Source organism: Chanos chanos, chromosome 10 (assembly GCF_902362185.1).
Source record: "Chanos chanos chromosome 10, fChaCha1.1, whole genome shotgun sequence".
Classification (NCBI taxonomy): Eukaryota; Metazoa; Chordata; class Actinopteri; order Gonorynchiformes; family Chanidae; genus Chanos; species Chanos chanos.
In genome coordinates, this window is record NC_044504.1 from 21,886,982 (window position 1) to 21,905,514 (window position 18,533).

At 40.7% G+C, this 18,533-nt stretch overlaps 1 protein-coding gene across 1 annotated transcript in view; it reads left to right on the top strand.

The window, feature by feature from the left end:
* Nucleotides 1–18,533, top strand: part of ttc27 (tetratricopeptide repeat domain 27) — a 72,098-nt gene that overhangs the window by 15,371 nt on the left and 38,194 nt on the right. Inside the window, exons 8-9 of the mRNA XM_030786367.1 lie at nt 1,840–1,952; nt 5,865–5,931. Of these exons, the coding sequence (XP_030642227.1) occupies nt 1,840–1,952; nt 5,865–5,931 (180 nt within the window). The remainder of the gene's footprint in view (nt 1–1,839; nt 1,953–5,864; nt 5,932–18,533) is intronic.

Genomic DNA, 18,533 nt, shown 5'->3' on the forward strand with positions numbered 1-18,533 from the left:
CTGTGGAGCTCCTGTCAGTGCCATCAACAACCCTTCATCAGTGTGTGTGTGTGTGTGTGTACTTGAACCACCTTCTACTTCAGCTGTGGAATTAAAATGTTGCACAGCAAAGTTCTTTCAGAGACACACACACACACTCATTCTCCTGATCACAGCAGGAACGTAGAGACATAAACACACTCTCAACAGGGAAAGACACACACACACACACACACACACACACTCAGTCCCTGGAAGTGTGTTGTTGGGACCTCAGCATAACTCTGTGATCAGACAGATGTGAGGAGACAAATTTCTGCACTGACACATTCTCCAGATGTGATTAAAAATATGTGTGTGCACATGTGTGTTTATTCATCCGTGTGCCTGCGTGTTCCTGCTGACTGTGTGTTTTTGTTTGTGTGTATGTGTGTGTGTGTGTGTGTGTGTGTGTGTGTGTGTGTGTGTGTCTTGTGGTCTGTTCTGTGATCTGAACTGTTTTTACAGCATTTGGTCATATTTCATTGGCCTGTGATTGTGAATTCTGTTGGGACTCAGTAGGGCTCAGGTCACATTAAATCAGTCTGCACTGTTCTCCGTGAGCAGCAGCTCAATGGCGAAGCATGTGTTTGTTTGATTGGTTTAACATATGTCACAGCTGTACCTTCACACAGACAGATTTCATACACGTACACACACATCACTTCATGCGTACACATTACAGGTGGAGTGAGTGTATGTGTGTGGTGTGTGACTCACATTAATGTATTTTAACAAGTTGGTTGGAAGACAAGGCTTGATTCCTGTGTCCCAAACCAATCAGTAACTGGAGCCTCAGTTAGACATTCAGTTAGACACATAAACATTAGACGACAGAGAGAGAGAGAGAGAGAGAGAGAGAGAGAGAGAGAGAGAGAAATAGGAAGGGAAATTGTCATATTATTAGCCAAATTTTGTAAAGGCACTTCGCTCGTTATAAAAATAGGCCCTCTTTTGTTCTCCATTCATCTTTCTCTCATTCTGTCCACCTCCCCTCACATACTTATTCACTTTATGCACAGACAATCTCTCATTGACCTGTTTGTGCTTGTGGTGCCCTCTGAACACCAGTCATTTGTATGTTGATTTGAATCTCAGTGACAGAGAGAACTGAGATGTTTGAGGATCTCAGTGCCTGTAGACCTGGCTCCTTCTTCACTTACCTCTAAGGCACTGTGTCATCTTCAGAGAAACCTACTGAGATGGCTCTCTTCCAAAAGCCCCCCTCTTACCCCATTAAGACTTGGAGAACTTCCTTCATGAGGATCAATACGTGTTTGACCGTGCGTCCAGTGCGAGCAGGTCCATTCATTTGTCATTTTGAGATGAAGTAAGAACTACATCTGTCAGTGAAACCATTCTGATTTAGATTTTTATGATCTAGTGTGTGTCGGCACTAATCTAGAACGTCATTTTACTCTAGAGAACACAGGCGTCCATTAGCTGACTGAGTGGACTGGTGATTTAGTGTTATTCTTGGTTAAGATCATAAAAGCATTCATAAATCGAGCACAATTATGGTGTGTGTGTTGTGTGTGCTATGGACATGTTTTTTCCTTCTTTTTTTTTTGTCCCCAAATGGAAATTGTGTGTATCTGGTTTTTTGTGTTTGTGTGTTCAGCATACAAATTGATGCAGTCGTTTTTCAGGGTTGTGCATATATTTCATTGGTTATTGGTCTGCTGCTTTATGGTTTTAATGGTCTTGGAGTGTATTTGTGTTTGGTGTACCATAAAACCGTTCTCTGGTGAAATTGATATATGACATTGGTGGCTTGTTGGTGTGTTTTAACGGTTACTTTTTGATGATTATGTCCTGTAGGATCATGAGCTCGGTGATGATACAGTCCTAAACCAGATTAACCTGGCAGATCCAACAGAACACCAACTCCCAGACCTCACTGCAGAGGAGCAGGCTACCATCCTGGGAATCTGGTGAGTATTGTATGATGGGGATTGAGTGAGATTCTTGAGCCTTTTGGTTTAGCTGTGTAAAAAGAGGGGCAGCTTCCTCTTTAGCACAGACAGTTTTGAACAGAAAAAAAAGCTTTGTTCTTGTTAACTTCACTAGAGCCTAGAGGGCCAAAGCAAGAGCACCAGGCTCACTCTCTGAATGAGTTTAAAGGAAGGATTGACCAAGCAGGAATTCGATACAATCTCAACAGATTACACAATAATGATATCAGAAAATAGTGTCTGTCCAATAGTAATGGTTGTTTGTCTGGATGGTAATTTAATTTATTCATCCAACTGAGTAAATACCTTTTTCAAGCTTTTCATGCCTAATTAACCAATGTCTAACTTGTCTGAATATGTGAAAAAAGCTTCTTTTTTTCCCCTCAAAGGTATGATTATTTAGTCTCCTTTGAATAGCTTATTTTTTATTCTAATGGGCTGTTAATGAACTCATAACTTCTTTATTTTGATGAAAAAGTGCATGTTATTTTTATAGTGCATATTAAGGTTACTTCCAAGTTTATCATTGCAGAAGTTTTGGATATAAGGGAATGTTTAAAAACCAAGTGATTATCAGTGAGCAGAAAGGTGATCCTATTTTTACTCTTGAGCCAGGTGGAAACACATTTGTATATTTGCGCTTGCGCATGTGTGTGTGTGTGTGTGTTTTTGCATCTGGTCTCTGAGTGCCTGATTGTTATGTTCTAAACTGTTTTAGACTCCTGCCAATTCATATAGTTGTCACTGCTCAGGCTGTATGCTTTTTATGAATATGGCTTCTGCGTTACTTTGGCAATAGCCTCACTCCTCAATGAGTAAAAATAAGTGCAACCGTCTCTGTATGGCAAAATTATCGTTTTTTGGATTATTTTTCAACAGCATCATTTTATTCCACGGCCATTATGAGTCATCAGGATGAATCATTGTTGCTGGAAAGTTTTTATGTCTACTGCCGTTAGTTGTAATTTGTGCTTGTGGATCATTTTTACTCATTTTTGATATCTAGCCCATCTCTCTCTCTCTCTCTCTCTCTCTCTCCTTCTCTTCCTTTCTCAGTCTGAGTCACTTTGTGGCTTCTGCAAGTGATTTTATATCCACTAGAAGTAAAAGGTTTAATGAAATGCCCTGAAGAAAAACTAGGTAAAAAATAAAAAAAGACAGAGACATTGAAATTGAACCTTTGCAGCCACTCTGTTTGTGAGGGGGAAAAGTAAAGTGGTTACCACTGGAATGACCTGCAACCAATACCAGCTATTACCAGTTAATTACAGGCCTTTCACTGACACTTGTAAAACCAAATTTAATTTTGCCGCTCAAGATGATCATCTCTGCACCATCCACTCTACACGTGCTTATTTAGGGACATATTCTCTGATTGCCTGCCACACTATGTCAAGTTGACTCGCTCGTCCCTCTCCATTTGTGCAGCTTTTGAAGAACAAATGGTTAAATGCCACTTTGCCCTCTGTGGAGTACCCTCCATATGGCAGGTCACCTGTTTCAGCGCCTTGCCGTTGTTCGGAGAAGACTGCCCCATTGATGTTGTGGGGTAATTAGCTTTGCGTGTTTGTTGTTAAAAGGTCGGCAATGCAGTTGGCTGCTGCTAGGAGACAAATTGCAGTCGTGGAATAATTAGCATATGTAATTAGTTGGGCATTTGGACCTAATTGCGTGGAGTAGTGGCAGAAGATGGATGAAGTTCTGGTCTGTTAAAGAGCACACATGTCACTCTTGAGTGAAATTAATTGTGAGGACAATACATACAGTACACTCAGACTCTTATCACCATAGCGTCTCCTTTTTGAACAGAGGGGAATTTCAAATCGCCATTGAATAACCCCTTCCAAACTCCACGCCCTCAGAATAGGTAACCCACAGTATAGTAATGCACAACCATGGACTCTCATTTGTTATTCCCTCCCTTAATAAATGTGCTGTATGATGGGGAACAAACCTATCACTGAAAATAGCTCTGTGATCCTTCTTAAATACACTATTAATTACCTCTAAGACGACATCGCACTCTGTCTTTATGCATGTGTTCATGGTATACTTGAAGGATGGACTGACAGAGCGATGCATGAAAGGCAAATGAGATGGGTTAATATGTTAACTGATGGAATGATTTAGAATGTTCAGTTTCACAAATATGACTGTGTGTTACTCATAGGAATAGGGCTTTTGCTGTGTATGTATTTGATTCTGTTGTGCAGAAGATCTTTATTTTTCATTATGTTTCTCTGGTAGTTGGTTGCTATTCTGAGCTGTTCTCTTGGAAGCACTTAACTGTGCCCTTCACGGCTGGTTAAGAATCACTCTCATCGACAGGAACGGCGGTCTGGTGTTTATCAAAGACGCTAAACGCGCTCTCCAAGCGTTTTCGTCCTTAATCTTCATTTAATACTGAAACTCAAAACGAGATTGCAAAAGATATGAAGATATGGATTTTCTTTTTTTTTTTTTGAATTCATGGTCGAATGATTGAGAAAATAGAGTGGTTATTGTGGACAGGTTTGAGAAAATAGAGTGGTTATTGTGGACAGGTTTGACTAAAATATGTAAATGCCTTTGTTGGTTTTACATCGTTCTGCATATATTGGATGGTTCAGTGGTATGTAGCTGCTATCAAAAGGAACAGTTGAGAGGATTCAGGTTCCATGAACTCAGGGACCTGTGTAACAGACAGACAGGCACGCACGCACACACACACACGCACACACACACGCACACACACACAGAGTATGGTTTTGATGGTGTATTTAGATTGTGGTCTCCTCAGTAAGAATCCAGCTCTCGGTATTTGAACTCTCATATGGGTTGAAGCAGGCTTTTTTGGCTGCAGTTTGGTGCACCTGGCAGGCTTTATATATAATTGAGTTGAAGTGGAGCCTTCATAAAGACATTTTGAGTGTCAGCAGTGTAATTATAACACCTAATGTCACGGAAACCTAAGCTCGCCTGGGTTTGACGAGCAGTCATCTCTCTCGGTCACTTTTTTAGGAGGCCTGGATATTCTTTTTTGGCCTATTTTGAGTTTGGGGTATGTATGATCTGCCAGCAGCATTTGGAAAAATTGGATTGTGGTTATTTTTCTGGTGGTCAGAACCACACCCAGTGAAATTTTAAATGCACCAAATATTCTAAATGTTTGTTAAAGATCGATCTATCTGTCGATCTACCTACCTGTCCTGTCTTCCTGTTTGTTTATATGTCTCCCTGTCTGTCTGTTTGTTTCTCTGTCACTGGGTCTGTTGGTCTGACTGTCTGATCTTTTTGCTTAGTGCTGTAAACATCATTTTTTTTAGATAGGTGAGTGTGGCTCTCCTCCTCTGAATGTGTTTTTGTTCTTGCTGAAGGTTTAGGTTTTGAGAGGGTTGTAACTTTTTTGTCTGTTCTTTTGACCTGTCACATAATAAATAATATATGAAGCACTCTGCTTCTGTCCACGTGTATGTACGTTGTAAAATGTGTTTATGTGTTTGTGCGCGTGTGTGTGTGTGGACGTCCAGAGTTCATCTTGAGTTCAGCCTCCTGATGCACATGGCTTCTTGTCAAGTCATGAGGTGTTTTCAGGAGTAGAAAGGGAAAGAGAGAAGCCCAGACCGTCTACTGCTGTTCTAGCCAGCTGAGTGAATAGAATGGTATCATCAGCAATCAGTCCAGTAGGACTTGAGTGAGAAACATTGCATTGGATCTGCCAATAAGCAATAAGGCAGAGTACTCTGGAAAGCAGAAATATTTTAACATGAGGAATGTCACAGGGTGTTTTCGAATTGGATTTAATGAACTATGAGTCAATTACGAGAAAAGCGACTCTTCAGTGGTTTAATATTTGATGCTGATTATACAGTCAGTCTGCAAACCGATAAGATATCTCTCTTTCATTCACAGCACTGACTTTCAGAAGAACAACCCTGTCCATAAATTAACGGAAGAGGAGCTGCTGGCCTTCACAACAGTACGTTTTTTTCTTTTCTCTTCCTTCCATCCCTGCAGGCAGGTAGTGTGTTTGTCTGATGTAGGGTTCCTGTTTTATGTTTTATTCTGTGTGTGTGTGGAAAATGTATATATAAAATAAAACTGAAAGAATGGTAGATCAGACGTGATATATTTATACACGCACACGCGCACGCACACACACGCACACAAAGAATAAACCAGCATGGCCAGGGTTATGGAGATAGTGACTCTGAAGTCTAATGCAATGTGCATAGTTCTGGCTTACGGCATGTCTCAAATTCAGAGCCGTACACACAAACACACCCCTGTACACACACACATACTAGTTAGCATGTAGCATGCAGTGAGAGACCGCCTTGTTGGGTGATGAGTTGCGCAACAATAATACCATGAAAAAGACCCCAAGGTAAATTGTGATATTTCCGTGCTTGCATTTAAAAAGTGTTTTCTCATTCCTTAAGAATCTTTAAGAGATCGTGGTCAGTAAGCCTTCATTGGGGGTAATCAGTGCATGCAAATCCTTTGTTTTTCTACATGGAGGTCATAGATGAGACAAGCAACTCAGAAGCCCCCCCCCCCGCTCTGACTATGAAACATCACACACACACACACACACACACACACACACACACACATGCACACACATACACTGTTATTTAGGGCTAGTTAGGAGGAGCGGGATTTGTGCTCAGAGAGAAGATGTGTGTCTTTTGTCCTTCACCTCTTCATTTCTGATTCTGTTTTCCAAACTCCGATCTGTCTGAACATGTCTCTGGACAGACTTCCCCTCTGCTGTCCCAGTAACATCTAACCTTCTCTCTCCACACATTAACTGTGCTGGGCCACTCCAGGTCAGCTGCTCATCCAGCATACTGAAAATGAATTATGATGACACTGATATGTATCAGGGCTGTAGTGATTAATCACATTGATGAACTAACGGCGTGATTGACAACTGGTTCTCTCACTGAAACTGAAATGTCTTTGAAAGTAAGAAGTGAGGGCTTTGCGGTACAGGCTGTCAGCACAACATTTCAAATATGTGACACATACATACATGCCAGACTGAAATTTAATTTAAATTCTGTGGAGGCTGCTGTATTATCTCACAAAGTCTTACACGGCTGTCTTTTTTTTTTTTTCATGTTACTTGCACATATTTAAACAAAATTCAATGCTAGATTACTTAAGACAGTTAACTAAGCGTAAAACCAATAATTAGCTATTTCTTTTGATTGACAGAAGTATATGTTTTGTTAAGTGGTTGTGAGAGTCTATAATGCAGCTTTATCTCTCTGTCCCATACCTCTCCAGTGGAATGTTAGAGGAGTAATGGAATTAGGAGCTCTGGTCTAGAACGTGTCTTTGGCTCTGCTCTGTTGCGCTGCCTTTATGGTTGGCAGTCAGAGGCGGTCTGTATCACTCTACAGGGAGCTGTTAAGAACAGGAACGATAGGCTGTGCTTTGGCCATGCACGTTATTGCGGCAAAATTCGACTGATGGTGCTTTTCCCCCCCACTCCATTTCACCAGCAGAAAAGCAGGTGTGCATGTGTATGCACGTGTGTGTGTGTGTGCGCGCATGTGTGTGTACGCGTGTGTGTACGTGGTTGTTTCAGCTAGTTCAGTTCACTGTGAATCTGCAGTCCAATTCAAAAAAGCCTTGCAGGCTTGGTGAAAATTCAAAGCAATATATTAAATATTTGTGCTTTTATGCGTCAATAACTGTTATCATTCCAGAAGCAGAGAGGGCAGTAATGTTGAAATACTTACTACTTTCCATCTAAAAATGTTATCTTTTATCTAAAAACATTATCAAACTAGAAATATTCAGGGTTTTTCTCCCTTTGAGACAAGTGAACATCAGCATACAAACATATGCTATTTAGACACACACAGAAATGTCAGTCCCTTAGATATTTGATCACTTCGCTCAGCGTATTGGCTGCCAGCCATGGCTACTTGGCACTAATATGTATATGCTGTGAGTTCACTTCAGTGGTATAGCATTCCACCAAACGTAGTGTTTGCTTTGTGATAATATATTTGTGTCATTTTTTTTTTCCTTGATGAGGTGAAAAATGACTGAAAATTCATTTGAACGAGAGCTTTTGTTTGACAAAACATGTCAATCTGCACTAACAACAAAAAAACTCCAGAGAATCAGGTTTTCATTAAGAATGAAACAGGAATCCGCTTTGATTACAATTTCTAGAACAAAGCATTGTTAGCATGTGAATTATGCATTCCCTAGGTCTCGGTTGCTCCAGTTACATATCAGGCTGCTGGATTATCCACAGCTTTGAGGAGAATGCGGTATGACCTGCAGGCTATGCATGTGTGGTGCTGAATTGTGATTTTGCTGTTCTGTGTTCTGATATTCAATATGTGTGATACAATATGTACTTGACTTGCATTGCATCTGGATTGCCATGAATCTGTGAGTCTTTACACCACTAGTTCACTCTGTTTTCCCTATAAAGCGATGATGTGTTTTACTGAATTACAAACTACAGTGGAGTGTTACAATCTTGAAAAAACTGTTCTGTCGTCTGTTAGGAGAAATCTTCAGTTCACAGGTAGTGTCAATCATTCTTTGCAAGTGTCATTTTGGAAGATGAGCCTTGTAGTTGTGTTGTTTTTGAAGCTGACTTGTTTTCTGTAAGAATGCAATTACTATTCAGTGTACATACTGCTCTCTAAGTCTGTTCACACTGATACACACACATAGACCCTCACAAACTACATTTTGTGTCTTAATGTTCCATTTGCTTGTTAACATCTCTGCTCTGAGTGTTGGAGATGATGAGAGATTTGTTGCCTGTCAGCAGATCGTGTAAGTGTGTCGAATGGCGCTTACCGCCGTATTAAAGCTAATTTGCTGTGGCTGATGTTTTTGGCTTGTCCTTGTTTTTTGTTTTCCTCTTCTGTAATTTAGGAGTGGATTATTGCCCTTCGCCGCGTCACGCTTTTCAAATCCATTTGCATTCATTAGCAGTTCTGTGTTGCCAGCTCATAGGAAGGAGAGAAAAGCTTTGTGTCTATGCCTTGTCTGAAGCTTGATGTCTTTATTTGAACAACAGGGTGGGGAGTTAGTACCTCTTGAGTTTGCCAAAGAGCCTTCTTATTCCCCCTCACTGATCTTCTAAAAACCCACACATGTCTTGCAGGGGGAGAGGAATAATCCAGAATAATTTTTTTGTGTAAATGTAGGCCAACACCTTGTCCTAACATAAGCGACGGGGTATCGAACCAGGGTGTTCTCAGCTAGTCTTAAGGGTCTTAAGGTCTGAATGTTGAAGGATTGGAGCTCTCACTTTGACATTAAGTCCTCCTAATCCTGCCATTAAAAATTAAAACATCTCAAGGAACAAAAATCCAGACTGGTGTAATGCACCACTTGTGGTTTTCAAGACTGGGAAAGAATTGAAGAGTTGATGGTTGAAGAGTTGATCACCATCTTGTCGCTTTTGGCAAAAAATTCAAAGCTGTCTTGAACTGCTATTCATTACCCACTCGCTTGTTGAGAGAAGTTGTGGTGCCACAGAAATGTCACGTCAAGTCATCAGTTAACTGACATAGATTCCTTCCGGAGAGCACATAGAGGATAAAAGAGGGTGTGTGATGTATAGGAAATTAGAAGAGAAAGACAGAAAAGAGAGAACAAGTCTCTCCAGAGATTGACCACAGGCATTGGCATCAACCTTTGCAAGAGTGAAGTCCCTCTGGAAAAGCCATCTCAGAACTTAGGGAGGATCTGTGAGTCTTGACAGAAGCTTCCTGCAATGGAGCTGGCTTTAGCTTGGTGGTCACAGCACCCTGAAAATGACATTATTTTAGGCAGGCCTGAAAAACTTTGGTTTTCTCACTGCCCTGTTTTTGGTGGGTTTGGGTGTGTCTGTATAACTGGTTTTGTGTTTCTGGTCATCAGTGTAGACCAAATTGTGATGAGGGGGCTTTAATGGAATTGAATTCTAGTAGGGTTTTATAGTGTACTAAACTAATGGTGTTACTGACCAGCTTCTTTGTCTGAACCACCCAGCGAGTCTGATGGATGTAGCCACTGGACAGGTTTCAGCAAATAAGATGAGGATCTGCAAAATGAGCTAGTTAGTGATCAATACAACATTAAGGACCCAAGCAATGTGTTTCATAACTCTACCTGAAATGTTCTATCTTCCCAATAATTAAAAAAAAAAGGAAAAGCAGTAAGAGAGCATAATGATTCATACTGTTATATAAAGATAATGCAAAGATGTGTTATGTTCACAAACAGTGGCCTCTGTTCTTCCCCCTTTTAAGTCCATGAATGTCTGGCTTGGTTCTGCCATTTTATAGTGGCTCATATTGACATGGATGAACTGTATAGCACTTCTCATTTTATAGGGCAGCAGAAATCCCAAAATAACCCATTTGTTAGGCTGTAACTGAAGGTGAGTCAGACAATTCATGAGGGTTTACATATTCTTCTTCCTTTTTTATTAAAAAAAAATGTTTATTTTTTTCCAGGAAGAGTAGCAAGGGAATGGTAAATTCTAGAACAGCTGAGCTGGCACCCCTGTGAGAATGAAACACCAGGGACCGCTTTTGCAGCCTGTTCGTTTAACGCTGTAAATACTCCTTTTGAAGCTAATCACCTTTCTGTGTGTGTGTGTAGTGTAGGGGGACTGCTAAATGAAAAAACACTCTTGTAAGCTGAGATGAAGATGTATTCTTATTGTACTGTCAGCCGTGATGCATGTATGTGTGTTTGTGTGTGTGGGTTTTGTGTGTGAGAGAAATCTCATTGAGATGACTCATTGCTACTCTTTACTGTGGGCTCTGCAGAAATATCCTCTGTGCCAATTGGTGTCCTGGGGTGGATTCAGGCTGCAAAAACCTCCACTTTTGTTTTTAATGAGATTTCTTAAAATCAAGGCTGCGCTCCAGATGACATTCCCTGCATAGTGGATTACTCCTGATGTCATGGACTAGAACATTCCTTTCGTCTGACACAGGAAATGGTGACCCATTTAAGACTGTGGCAGCACAGAGTTCTGCTCTGCATGCGGTCAGCATGTATCTGGAATGAGACCCGTAGATCACACTGGTCTTATTTGACAATTTCCGATATGTCCATAACTGGACACAACATTTTACAAAAAAAAAGAGAATAAACTCAATGACATCTTTTCCCAATGACTATCTGTAGGAGATTGACTGTTTACACTTCCATAACATGCTGATTAAGTCATACAGACGTTGCCCCATGGATTCATAAAGGCAGTTGTTTAATAACCAGCTTGTCACTGGATTTATTTGAACACTGTCCAGTATCTGTTGTCTGTTCTCATAGGTGCGAACATTGGACTTTGGATAGACAGTATTGCTTTAACCATTGAAACTGAAGTAAGTTTGGCATATGCACAGGTGACAGACAGCTCCCAAACCCTTTGAGTCACAGAGCTATACAAACCCTCTGGCTGGCTGTCTAAAGTAGGTGACATCATACATGGCTGATATGTCTTCCAACTGCCATCACTGAGTCATGCAGACATTGGCTCCAACCACCTGGACAGCTTTTGCTTTCGGAGTTCTCTCCTGTCAGCACTTTTATCCCCACGTTTTTGGCCAGTAGGATGTGAGCTGTCACTTGAGGGTGTGGTGTCATTGCAGGACCGCTTGTGTCAGCGCTTTGTTTCCCCTTGTAGTTGAGTAGCTTTAATCGGCTTCTTGTGATGATATGTTTCCCACATTTGACATGATGGAAAGAGCAGGCCGTGTAATACGGTCTTGTGACTGTTTTTGGTCATTTTGTTCGTTCTCAGCGAGATGATTCCTTCCACGCCTTCACCCGAGTTGATCTACATGATTACTACTTGCCAAGGGAGGGGCACTGTTGGCTAGTTTGGATCCCCAAAGGCCATTGCAACACAATCGGGTATGAAGGAACACACCACAACCCTTCAACTGTTATCGAGTTATTTATACTTATTTTATTACATATGTATATTGGAATTGGAGAATATTGCAATTGCCATTGTCTGACTGGACCATGTTGAATGCTATGGGATGTTTGTTGAGGCTGAATGTCAACATGCCCTTTAGTACTGTTAGTGTTTATCTTCCCTGACAGATTAAGGTTATGGGCAGTGATCAGAGAGCTGTCAGTTTGGAGTTCCCTTTCAAAACTCGGAGACACTCAGGTCAACTGAAAAAACAAACAAAAAAAATCGATGTGTAATTCTCATAAGTCTTCACACACCAATAATGTCTCTTCAAAACAGACAGGCTTGAATATTACCGCTGAGTTTGCCAGTGCTCTTCTTTTTAAGAAGACACATATCTCTGTCTCACAGTGAGTGTTCAGCCTCGCCTCAGAGTGGAATAAGAATTGATTATGGAAGAGAGGAGTAGAGGCTAATTGAAAGGTGTGATAGTCAGTTAGCCCTTGAAGCTCTTTCTCAGGTCTGCTTTTGTGTTTTTGTCACAGTGAGATGTGACTCTCTCTCTAGCTCTAATATGTGGCGGCCCTTGTCAGAGAAGAGGTAATTGTGAACTGCTTAAGAATCAACGCTGCTTGCAGAGCTCTCAATGGGCAATTGATTTTTTTTTTTCTGAATACAACATTGAGGGCCTAGTGTTAATTGACAACAAACTGCAATTAAATTGTCTTCGTAATTTGGAAATAGCCCAGCAGTGGCATCTTGTTGCTTAAGCTTTTGGAAAAACTTACTCAACTTTTTTCTTTATCCGTATTGCCTCATTTTTAAAGAAATGTATTTTCTCCCATTTTTTTCTCCCATTTTGGAATGCTTGGTTACCTGTAGTCTCATGAGTATCCCCCTTGCATAGACGTCACCGCAGTCGTTATTAAGGACAGCATACATCACCTGCACTAAGTGTGAATGCCGTCAGTCTTTTTTCCACACTGTGGTTTAATGTGTGGAGGAGCATGCTGATTGCTTCATTCTTCCTTCATCTTCATTGATTCCTGACATATGGAATCCTGTTTCGCTCTTCCTTGTCATCATGTCATGTCCTCCGGCAGGTTTGAGCTAGGGCTGGGCGATATGGCCTATAAATAATATTGTGATATTTTTAGGCTATATTACGATACATGATATATATCTCAATATTTTGAAATCTCTTCTAAAGCACTTCAGAAATGCTTGATTTAACCCTGTGATGCGTACAGTCACACCAGTATGATGATACTAGTAGTCCCTGCAACATATTGGGTGTGTTCACACGTAGTGTCTTTTTCTGATGAAAAACCATGGACAGAGCATTTTTTCAGGTAGAAAAAACGCTGGCAGCATGTGTTCATAAAAGCAGTTGGGAGCATCTTTTGTTGCATAACAACACCTACTCGCTAACAGACTAGTTTTGCTAACGACAAGCAGTAAACACAAACTTGCCAGAAACCCCCAGGATTGACTCCATCCAGTTTGACTCCAAATGGCCTCTTTATGATGAATGTTATGGTACAGTTTAACTGCCATGTCATACAGTTCAATGTTCTCAGAAACAAGCACAGTTAACTTCTACACCGCAACCTTCTCCATTTTTGGTGGTTGTCATGGGAAACGACAGGTCTCACTACTCCGCTTGTGACTGAGCAGTTGTCAAACAAGCGTCTGACGTAGGGTGTTTTTTGTCTGAGAAGTTGTAACTTTTTTCAGCTGAAAGAAAGAAAAACATCCTGACCTGCAGAATAAAACGGCGCCAGTGTTCAAAAACGCTCAGGTCTACTGCATAGGATTATTATGTAAAACAGACGCTGGCAGCTTCAAAAAAGTCTGTACATGTGAACAAAGCCTATGTCTGCATTAATATTCAGTTTATATTCAGTAATGGTTTCTACTGGAACAATTTTAACTTGCATGCAAAAAAGGTGGAAATCACAACCAAGTTGAATTTACCAAAGCAGTATTTAGTCAGCATCTTCCTTGCGATACTCAAACCATTGTCAGAGGATGGATCCAGCGCTGTTTCTTTTCGGAACCAATCGCCCACCTACATCTTCTATTACTGTTTCCAAACTCAACAGGTATAAACTCGCTTTGGTACTTTGCTTCTTTCGCTTTTTCTCAGGCTCTTTCCCTGTTCCTTCCAGATACGAAAACACGTCTCTCCTAAATACGTCACACACACTTGCCCAGGAGAGGGGTCTGGATGGGCAGGCAAGTATGTGTGATGTATGTATGTGAGGTTTTTTTTATTTGTGTCTGTGAGAGGGATAGAGCTGGAGAAGCGAAACTCCGAAGTGTAACGCCAAAGCGAATCTCATGCAGGTGGCTTAAAACAAATTACGTGACAGTTTGTACTCGTTGTTCGTGATATGGATATTTACCACATCGAGCAAAGAACAAGCCGCAATATATTGAGTATATTCAATATATCGCCCAGCCCTAGTTTCAGCATATATTGCTACTTTTGGGAATAATGGTGTTTGGCATGGTGAGTTTAATTGTCTCAGTGTTATGTAGATCAGTGTTCAGATTAAAAATGCTTCACAGGAGAGTGGCAGGGACATTGCATATTTCAGTTCTGTAAGATGACTTGTGCTTACTTTGTGTCTGTGTGATGGTAGTGGGAGAAGAGGCATTAGTATGTGAGTCCACATCTGGATCCACAGCTGAGACCCGGTGTACTCACTGGGTGATCAATATGTGATCACGACCGTGCTTTTTAAAGGCTGTGGGAGTGTTTTTGTGTGGTTGTGTTTCATTCTGGAGGTGTCTCCACAGACTCACGATGAGGAAGACCAAGCCCTTTCCTTCCAACACAGCTCTGGCCTCTCTCTGCTTGACTGATTGATTACAGCCCCGTACTCTGTTCTGCTTCACACCTGCTCTTTTAAAACATTTCTGTTTTCCATTTCCGTTTTGGATGTGGAAGACGTCAGCGACATGCAACTTATTTGGGATCTGGTCTGGCTCGTCTTCTGGTGGCAATGGCTGGCTGTGTAAGCAGGCATCTTCCCAGTCTACATGTAGATTCAGGAATCTGCAGGCTGGTTAGATGGTTGTCATGCGTCCAGCAAGCATCAACCAGATTCAGTTTTTGATGTAATCTTCCTTTCAGAGCTTCTTATAGAGCAATTTCTTTTGTTACTGGATAATTATTTTAAGAGCATTTATAAAGGATTATTTGTCCACATAACAGACCTTTTTTGACAGTATATTGTCATGACATACTTGACTTCACTTTTTGAAGGTTAAGAATCTCCCCTTGACCCCGCTAAAGCTGTCTACCATGTATTTTTCAAATGGGACGTTTAAGATTTTGCTGTAGTGAAATCCAGTTCTTAGTACATTTTGCACCTGTCATGATTCTCATCTCATCCTGACTGCTCAGGCGTGTGCTGGCTGGAGTTTTAGTTGAAGGTTTCAGGATGGTTTCCAAACTCAAGGGCCAATGCAGAGGCTCCACTCTCTCTGAAATCTCCTTGGAAAGCTGAGTGAGTTCGAGGGAAAGAAGGTCGGTCACTGAGGTTAATTTATAGCCCCAGTGTTTATGTGACTGTCACACAATAATTCTCCGAGTTCCGTCAGGCACTTGATGTCTTTACCAGAGCTTGGGCTTTTTATGTAGATTCCTAAATATATTCATCTATAATTTTCACAAATGATTCAACCATCTTCATTAGCAGACTATGCCACAGTTTATTAAGGAACTAGGTATTTTTTGGTAAGATCTTCTTCTTCCTCCCTTCCTGAGTTGGAATTTTCATGAAGACTTTACTCAACAAATCAACATGATTGTTACAGCTGAAATTCCATGTGGAAATAGTATGAAAACTAATAAGTGACCTATGCATTACTTTTGAGAAAACTGAAGAGATATATCTAATGTAGCGAATTCTCTTTCCTCTTTTTTCACATGTACATGGGCTGCAGTGTCACTTTTTTTTTTTTTTTTTAAGACATTTTGCTTACACGGCCCAGTGCTCACCAGGAGACCCATCTAGCAAGGTTAAGTTTCCCTCTCCTGCATGTCCACTCAACTTTCATCATCGGCCTCCCACACCTCACAACACATTATTCTCCCACGCCGCCATGGCTCTCTTATCGCTGAGGGGGAAAATCTCAGACCAAATATAAAATGTCGTGAACCCTCTTTCACCCTCTCCCTACCGGTGCGCAGAACATAGAAGGTCTGGTGGACTCTGAAAAGTCAGGAGAGGAAAAGGAAGGTGGAAAAGGGTGGTTTTGTCTCTCTGAATTAGATTTGAAGGCTGCGGTGGTGGGACTCAACCATAGCCAACACCTTCAAGGGAAAATCGGTCAACTCCACACGGAGCAGTTTTACCTCCCAGTCGTGACTCCTCAGCTAATATAAAGAAGTCTGGAGTTTTCCATGTGGGTGATACAACCTTACACAGTACACAGAAACTGTTTCTTCATTTCCTACGTAGCTTTCCCCACCTCTCCTCAATTTTTTGACCTTGTGTTTGGTCAAATCCGAGAGTAATCAGAAACCAATAGGTCTCATTTGGAAACCACTATATTGTTGCAGTGGCTAACAGACATGTATTCCAAGTTTTGTTTCAGTCATGTTTAAGCAAACATTAATTATAGCTACTAAATAATGGCTGACTCCTCTTCTCCCACACTTTTTTTTCCCCCCACTTAGATCAGTCCACATTTGCTCAACAAAAATGATGCCCCTCATACCCTGAAGATAAGATTTCTCAAGCGTCTTGTATCTGGAGGACAAAGTGTGCATTTGAAAAGTTCAGACTAGATTTGCAGGAACTGGATGTGAATTAGATCCTTGGTTGCAGGAAAAAACTGGGACGTTTCTGTTGTTTTGGCTTCGATTGGATAGTGCGGCTGGCTGTACCCGATTATGTCATTCTACCCTCAAATGACATGGTGTGATTAAGGAATTAATAACCTGGACTCGGAAGGATATTTTGGAGAACCTCATTTTTCCACATCTGTTACAGATGCCACATGGAGATCCTGTGCACTAGTAACAGTGACCCCAGCCTGTCTGAAATGATGTACTTATGAAAGGAATCACCACAGAAATCGTGCAGTACGTGTCCCAGTAAAATTAGGATGATCTTTCCAGTCTTTTCCCAATGGAGGAACAAAACATCAAACAAGCCAGTTGTTCTCTTTTCTCATGAAGTCATCGATGAGGGGATCATAGCTTTATTTCGTTTGGCAGTATTGTAAAAATGTATTACATATGTAATGGTGAGGATGAAGAAAAAAAAAAAATGAGGAGGGAAGGCTGTGCTTTGTCAAACTCACAGGTTTGACTCTGACCAAAACCTCATTTGGAGATGTGCGGATAAAGATGGGAGTTGGATGAGCTAATGTCTGTTGAGTACCGTGTCCTTACACTCAGAGAACAGTGGGTTCAAAGAGTTTCTTTACACACTTTTCTTATCCACACTAATCCTCTTCAGAACACTATGCACATACTACTGCTAGTCCTAAACATGATAAAAACAGAGGAACCACAAGAGACAGCTGTCCTCTTAGATGATGGACATCTTGTATAATCAAATTTTCAAGTCATTTCAGTTATTGGCTGTACCTGCCGTAAAATCTGAGGCAAACTTCAAGCTCTGTCTGTTTGAAAGTTCTGCGTTTTTATCATTGGAACTTTGTTTCTTTGGTGTAATCCTTCTTGGACCGCGCTGGAATGTTGAACTTTGTATAAACGTTTTAGTTACTCTTCAGCTCCAGGAGACACGTCCCTAAAGATCTCCAGAGCGTTTTGTCGTATTACATCTTAGATATTCATCACTGACTTCAAACTGTAAACTGACTTTCAGGGATTAGCTGCACCATTTTGTGAGTGATGCGTCATGAGAGTTCAGCAGCTGTTTTAATAGTGCACTCACCATGTCAGTGCACCTGTGTTTCAATACAGTGACAAAGCCAGCACGCTATTTTCAGACAAACGTTTATAATGTAAAATCCAAGTTCAGTCTGAATGACAGCTCATTTTTGAATATCTCCTCTGTTTGCTGACTTGAGCAGTCTTGCTCTGATTTTTATTTAATTTTAAAAACATTTTTCCTTAGTTGATTTTAATCACTTTATTTTACTTGTATTTTACTTTGGCATTGAAAACGCTTTGTTAAATTTAACTAATTTGAAATGATGCCTGGGAGACTCTCAGTTGACTTAGTCAGTTATTTCATCGTTTTCTCACGGTCACAGACTACAAGAGCTTTTTTTTTTGTTCATTTTGGCCCTGTTGCGACCCTTGCTATCACAATACTAAAGTCTTTGAGTGGTTGTACTAAGGATTCTATATTCAGTAGGTACAGTGATTCATAAATCTCTGTGTGCCAACATGACACAATAGCAAACCGTTGTACATACTTGTAGATGTGAAACACAATAGGATTCTACTCTCACTCTATTTGCTATAGGGATGTATGTCACTTGTGGGTATAAACTATAAATAACCCTTAAGGATAAATAAGGATAAAGAGTGACATAGCATTGTTATATCATATGGTTACTGTTTTACTGAATCATCATATTAAAAGGTCCTGAACAGGTAAAGTACAAGAAACCAACCAGCATCTGAGGCAATAAAACTGATAAAAGGCTTGAAAAGAACTGATAAAAAGAGTTTTAGAAAT